At 41.9% G+C, this 7,474-nt stretch overlaps 1 protein-coding gene across 1 annotated transcript; it reads right to left on the bottom strand.

Moving 5' to 3' along the window:
• Window positions 1-863: 863 nt before the first annotated feature.
• atp5f1d (ATP synthase F1 subunit delta) lies at window positions 864-6,352 on the bottom strand. The gene is made up of 5 exons (XM_089001535.1): window positions 6,123-6,352; window positions 4,204-4,357; window positions 4,012-4,100; window positions 1,451-1,600; window positions 864-988 (listed from the first exon to the last, which is right to left on the bottom strand). Exons 1-4 carry the CDS (start codon window positions 6,237-6,239, stop codon window positions 1,478-1,480), a joined length of 483 nt encoding a protein of 160 aa, XP_088857661.1. The 5' UTR covers window positions 6,240-6,352; the 3' UTR covers window positions 864-988; window positions 1,451-1,477.
• Window positions 6,353-7,474: the final 1,122 nt, after the last annotated feature.

The following is a 7,474-nucleotide window of genomic DNA, read 5'->3' as shown; positions in this document are numbered from 1 at the left end:
TTTTGGGCCAGAGTTACAAGCACAACTTTAGTTTGCTGATGAAGCTCTTTGGATGAGGAGCGAAACGTCTGACACCTTCAAAATAGTACAGATGACAGCTGAATAAACCTATTCATCGATGGACAGCTCCTGTATGACTGAGCACCTAAACAGACTTTTCCATTGTTTAATATATGTATATGAAATTATATATAAATATATGTTCAAAAGAAATGAAGTTTCTTGCGATGAATGGGTTTCATCCAGTGTTACTCATGCCCACGAGCAGATTGAAGACTGATTAAAGCCTCCAAATTGTTTCATTCAAGAACTAGTTATTTTTATTTCGGATCAGCGTTCTCAGCCCGCATGTCCATGCTGCGAATCAAAATAATATCACGTTTCTGGATTCACAAGGAAGCGGGACGCCTCACCTTCATATTGGGGCTCCCCGGGTGTATGGATGTTAGTAAAAACATGAAAGTGCCTTCTTTGTACACTCCAAGAGTCTTGACATTTGAAACAAACTGGTTTCAATCCAGCATGCGGATGAATGAAGTTTCAAGTCTGTTATGAAACAGAGGTTTCGATGTAGCGCAATAATGGGCGTCTTTTTCCAGCTTGATGAGCCAAATCCAAGGGTCATCGCTCATAGCAAACTGATGTGTTATCTCATCTCAAAGCAGTTGTATGGGGTACTTGATTTCCGTGAAGGGGTGTTTAAAAGGTCAGTTAAATAACAATCAGACGATTTGCCACAGTGGAGTACACTTGAATCATCCTCTGTTGCTGAGATCTGCTGCCACCAAGAGGCCACACGGCGCAGTTTTACAAAAAGTGGAGTATAAAACGCAATACAAACAAGCAGGGCAGAAGTAAACAGATATTTTCAAATAAATTTATTGGGTTTTTGTTTTTTTCGTCCACTGTACAGAGCAAGCATGGAATCCACAGGGCAGGTGGAAATGCTGAATGTGTGTGCCACCAAAAGGAAAAGAGTCATGATAATCTGAAAGGGCAAAGAAAGAAAGTCTTGAGTTGCGACACACAAAAATCAAGTGATGATTGATTGACAAGCTGTCAAATGAGCCCACGTGCCACTACATTGGGTATTTATGAGTGGTCCAATCAGTGGAGCAAACGGCAGTAACTCACTGCATAGTGGTGAACTCCTGAATGTCTATTTTTTGATACAGAAAGAGAAGCCAAAGTTACAGCTTTGACAACCTCGCCAGCAGTGATCAATAAATAGAAGGGTCTACCCCTCTATGTGTTTGCATTGTTGTTGTTAGGGTGAATCCGATTGATGACTTACGGCCTCACATGCTAACCAAATACGTGACGGGCCGTTTGCCTCGTGCATGTTTGTTCATGAGGAACCCATTTGCTTTCATCTATCTCTAGCATGACACACCGAATGAAGTGGCTGGTGATGACGAATCAACATGCGTAGTATTTTTCGACGACATACAATTGAACTGGCAATGGGCGACCACATCTATTCCAACGCCTTGACGATGGCTTCGTTGGTATCTATGCTGACTTGAACCTCTGCCCTCGCCATCTCGTCGGACGTACCGGCCAAGTCAGCCTGGGCCTTCTCCAGGTTGGCTTTGGCAGCCTGTGGAGGGGCAACAACGGTCAGTTGAAAGGGATTGAGGCAAAGACAATTAAGTCATTTTGTTTTTTCTTGCTGGTTGCCAATAAAGCACTGGTCGGACCTCTGGCAATGTCTTTTCCCTTCCATGAGCGGTCAGCATTTGCCTTTTGTACAGCCACCCCCACTTACACCCCATATTACAAATTAGGAATGAACTAATTTTTTCTGATAAAGGAAGAGAGTCTAAGGTTTCTAACGCGGTAAGGAATCTTTACGTAGTCCTAAGACTCAATATTGTGTATAATATATGTGGGACCTGGAATTTGAGTGAAAATGACAAAAACCCTGGCACTGGAGTGGACACATATTTGCACTTCATCTGGCAGTGAATCCGGTCATCCCCGCAGTTGAACTTGACCGTTTAAATGTCAGGCTTGTTAATGCGTCACCACACTCTTAACATCGAACTCATTTTTTTTACACAAAATAATACTGTGTAGGATGGTTACGTTTTAATATAATATTCGAAGATTTGACAAGGATATACAACATTTCACATCAAGATTCAATAGGAATATGTAGAAAAGAATACCCATGAAAAAATACAAACAAATCTCAGAGGACCGCACAGGTCAAATTTGTACAACCAATCACGTTCAAAAGTAGTATAATAGTAGGAGGAAGTCGTCTTGGAAGTCAGTGGGGAAGAAAAAAAAAACAGTTGCTGCATTTGCCCTGAAAGCTCAATTTGTCACAGTGGCGATTAGAAAGTAGAAATGCCAAAGATGGCTGGAAGTTAAAGGTCTCCCAGTGGGGATTTGACACATCTGCTGTAGCTCCACAGTGAGTAACCTTTTCCTCCTTATTAGCAGGGTGGCCTCGTTGTCGGTGTTGTTGCCGCACATTCAAAGGAGGAGGAGGATGTATAAAAAAATAAGAAACATTTTTTTTAATAAAGCTCATTTAGTTTTTGAGTGTCAAGTTGACAATGCTGTTGTCCAAGGTCAAAAATGAGTTCGATGTTAAGAGTGTGGTGACGCATTAACAAGCCTGACATTTAAACGGTCAAGTTCAACTGCGGGGATGACCGGACGGGCTGTCTCTGACAGCTCGGCAAATTAAAATGGGAGATAATTAGAAATCTTGCCCGGTTTCAAAAACTGCTTTCGCGGCACTGATGCGCCGGTGGAAATAATCAAGCCCTCAACATCACACATTACATGAGGAAATATGGCTTTTACAGACATATTTTACATAAATCTGATTTACCGACCGCATTAGTTGGTTAGTGATAGAATAATAATGCAGTAAAGTCTCGATTATATCGATATTCAAGGGAGTCCGAAAAAATATCGATATAACCGGGACTATCGATATATCCGACCCTGTTTGCATGTAATTTTCTCCCTGCGTGCATAGAAATAGTATCGATATAACCGGGACTATCGATATATCCGATATCGATATAACGAGACTTTACTGTAATACATTTAATGTGTAAGCGGCGTTCAAAACTCTCAAGGTCACTTTACAGTCACTGGATCAGTTTTTCTGTGGGTGAGCAGCAGCAGACACATGCGCCAGCGTTCACTCAACAGGGAATTACTCAAATAAATAAAATAAACTAAAAAGCTAGCTAGCTAGCTAGAAGATAGCTATTCGATAGCCAGCCAGATAGCCAATACATAGCTGTCAACTAGCTAGCCAGCTAATATATAGCTAGCCAGCTGGATAGACAGCCTTGCATTTGTTTCAGTGCGTTCCAAAGTCGTGGTCAGGGATATCTCAGGCTTTTCCGTGATACGCCGGAAACTAACGAAAGAGTGAAATCCACAGTTAACGATGCAGAGTAAGTGTTAAGACTGAGGCGCAAAAAATAAGGAAAGGGTTACATCCCTCCGATAGTGGCGCAATTCTCTCCTAAACCGAAGATTACCTGTAATTTTTTAGGGGTTATAACTATCTACAACAATCTAAGTCTCTGGAATAAGTAAAATAGTTATCTTTATCTATGTAACTGGCCTGCGAGCTTCATAATTTAATTATAAAGTTGACTAACACACTGTACTTTGTTTGCATAGTCCCCATTGATAAATAGGGTGCAGAATGGTTTAAGCTTGCCTGCACTTGGTAATGGTTGAGCAAGCAAAGTAACAGGAAGTAGCTCTTTGGTCACTGGTTCTGACATGTGTGTCACTGTTAAAAATGGGAGAAGGGGCAAAGAAGAATGGGCATTTTTTTAAACCACACCTCACTAAATATGTTCTCTTAGTTTGCTCAAGATGTGGGGATGGCCTAAATTATTGATTCCTCCATTTTCTACTTCATGCTGATTCCACTGTAGATGTCGGCCACCATTTTTCATACTGGACGACAACAAATGTCATCACTGCAAGCTGTCCTCTTATTGGCCCTTTTTTATTTTTACTCACAGCTATGTCCAGTTGGTCGAGCAGTACAGCCTCCTCAGCAAGCAGTTGCACTGAAGAATCAGCATTGACAGTTATGGCCCCACTGCTCACTAGGTGACAAAACGGGGAAATGTATTCATGAGACCAAATAACATAAAAGACAGCAGATTCAGGGGTGGTTAAAATGGCTGTTATATCCCATGTCAGACATACCAAAGTATTTAGCAGTGGAGCCATCATCATTGAAGACCGTGACGACGCCAGGCCGGAGCACCTGCAAGGTGGGCACGTGTGCGGGAAGGATACCAAATGCACCAGTGAGTGTGGGAACATCCACTTGCTTTACGCTGGCCTCTTTGAAAAAAACCTGCAAATACAACAAGAATATTATGAGAATGATTGTCCACGTTGGAGCTGTTTCACAAAAGTATGCCATTGCCATTTTTTATGAACTAACCTATTTTGGACATTTTGTTTCGCTACAATGACTTCATTGCCTATGTGGATGACTATATGTCCATTTTCTGCAGCGGTCAAATATGCCACCTATAAGCCCTGCACGTTTTAAGATGAAGAAGATTCCTGTATTACTTTTTAAATGAGTGTACCTTATGCATCATTGAACCAACAAAGTAATAAATTGGAAAACAGGAACAGTGCAGGTGATGTTTTTGTGTTGCTAAGCATCAACATAGTCATCAGCATCCTTGCACTTTCAGGGCATTTCCAAATAAGTAATGACTAGTTAGCGTATTTTTTTTATGATATTGATATGGAATTTGTGAGGCAATGGCTTGAGATCGAAGATTTGAGTTATCATGAGACATCGTGTATTATTGTATTGGTATGTATTGTGTCATTATTTTATTGGTAATCAAAAATAAATAAAAGGACAACGTTATCCTTTAGGCGTTTAGTTCCTTAGTTCCTCACCTCGGATACATTTCAATGCAAATGCTGTAGTTTCAGGAGTGACACTCAGTGTCAAATGAATTGCACGTCAGATGATTTTGTCAGATGACAAAATTAAGTCAGATGTCATCAGAATCAGAATCAGAATCATCTTTATTGCCAAGTATGTAGAACACACAAGGAATTTGTTTCCGGTAGAACACGCTGCACTACTATCGTCAAAAAAACTGCTAAGTGGCACTATACAGTTCCATTTTGGCTACTGTTGAAAGAGTTCAAAGAGTTAATGGCTTGGGGGAAGAAGCTGTTTAAATGTCTGCTGGATTTGGTGCGCATGGATCGGTAGCGCCTGCCTGAGGGGAGTAGCTGGAAAAGGTGGTGGGCAGGGTGCGGAGGGTCCAGTAGGATTTTCCGCGCCCTAGTTTGGATTCTTGCAGTGTGCAAGTCCTCGAGAGTGGGTAGGGCGGTGCCAATGATTTTTTCCGCCGTCCTAACTGTCCGTTGAAGTCGGATTTTGTCCATTTTTGTGGCGGCCCCGAACCAAACGGTGATGGAAGAACACGGGATGGATTCGATGACTGCCGTGTAGAAATGTTGCAGCACCTCCTGTGGCAGGCCATGCTTCTTTAGCAGCCTCAGGAAGTACATTCTCTGTTGGGCCTTTTTCAGGATAGAGTTGGTGTTGACCTCCCACTTCATGTCCTGGGAGACTGTGATTCCCAGGAACTTGAAGGTCTCAACGGTTGACACCAGGCAGTTGGATAGTGTGAGGGGTAGCTGTGGTGATGGATGTTTCCTGAAGTCCACCATCATCTCAACTGTCTTGAGCGTGTTCAGCTCCAGGTTGTGACGGCTGCACCAGAGCTCCGTCATTAAACATTTCATGTTGACACCATATAATGTTTTAAAAGCATGTGCGACAGACGCTATGCCATTAACACGAAAATTGCTTCTTTTAACTTAACGCGGCTGCAATAACTTACATTGCAGGTCAACTCTAATGAATGACAGCGAGCATTGCTAGCTTGTTGTGGCTAAAACATTTCAAGCACACACATTGATCAGTAACAAATAAACCCAAACTAAATAAAAGTAAGAATATGAGACACACTTTCGAATGATTTTTAACAAAGTCCGACAATGCATTTTAGGTCTATATTGAGCAAACAGTTTAGCTAAAGCTCGCCAGGCCCGTTTAGCATTCCCAACGCCGCGGCTACCTGCGTCGGAGAGGCGAAAGTGAAGGACATCTGCTGGGCACCGGTGGCAGCCTCGGCGTAGCAGCGCGTGTGTCGGAGCACGGGGAGAGAACGGCGGAGAAATCTTGCTGCCATCATGTTGGAAATTTCGACTGAGTTCAAGTACGATTTAATGACAGACCCCCGAAATCCCTTGCGTGCAGGGCACTTGGTGCGCGTTTAGTGGACAAGGACGTTGGTAATCTATCCCACAACCACTTGCGGCGTCCCAACTCTGCTGGGTAATGTAGTCTTTAATCAGAATCAGAATCAGAATCACTTTATTGCCAAGTACTATGTAGAACACACAAGGAATTTGTTTCCGGTAGAACACGCTGCACTAGTATCGTCGTCAAAAAAACTGCTAAGTGGCACTATACAGTTCCATTTTGGCGAAAAGACATGTTGCTTGCTTAAAAAAGTTCTACGTACTGTGTTGTATTATAAGATTTTGACTTCGAATTGTCTTATATCCCGTTTCTACCACTGATATTTAACATTAATGATGACCGCTTATTTTCTTGTAGATAGATAGATAGATAGATAGATAGATAGATAGATAGATAGATAGATAGATAGATAGATAGATAGATAGATAGATAGATAGATAGATAGATAGATAGATAGATAGATAGATAGATAGGCAGGCAGGCAGGCAGGCAGGCAGGCAGGCAGGCAGACAGACAGACAGACAGACAGACAGACAGACAGACAGACAGACAGACAGACAGACAGATAGATAGATAGATAGATAGATAGATAGATAGATAGATAGATAGATAGATAGATAGATAGATAGATAGATAGATAGGCAGGCAGGCAGGCAGGCAGGCAGGCAGGCAGGCAGGCAGGCAGACAGACAGACAGACAGACAGACAGACAGACAGACAGACAGACAGACAGACAGACAGACAGATAGATAGATAGATAGATAGATAGATAGATAGATAGATAGATAGATAGATAGATAGATAGATAGATAGATAGATAGAGATGCATCAAAGCTAAAAATTTCCGGTACTGTACCAGGTTTGCCTGGATAAAAGACTACATTACCCAGGAACATTGTAGTTTTTTTTTATAAATCCCGATTAATAAAAAAAGCTATTTTTTAAGATAGATGGCGCTATAATGCTATTCAAAACAGTACTTTGCGTGGCTGGCTCAGAAGTATATTTTTACTGATGTATTTGTTTGACAAAAACTAAAACACTTTAGTGGGTAAATTATTTGGACCGAATGAATATACGCAACAGTGGAGAAACTATATTCCAGTCAACCCTTGACTGGTATCATCGCTCCCTCATTGGTGACGTCACCAGGGGGCTCCACCG

This window comes from Hippocampus bargibanti, linkage group LG07 (assembly GCF_051943395.1).
Source record: "Hippocampus bargibanti isolate YZ-2025 linkage group LG07, ASM5194339v1, whole genome shotgun sequence".
Taxonomy (NCBI): Eukaryota; Metazoa; Chordata; class Actinopteri; order Syngnathiformes; family Syngnathidae; genus Hippocampus; species Hippocampus bargibanti.
Note: the sequence above shows the minus strand (reverse complement) of the source record. Positions and strands in the feature narration are given on the sequence as shown.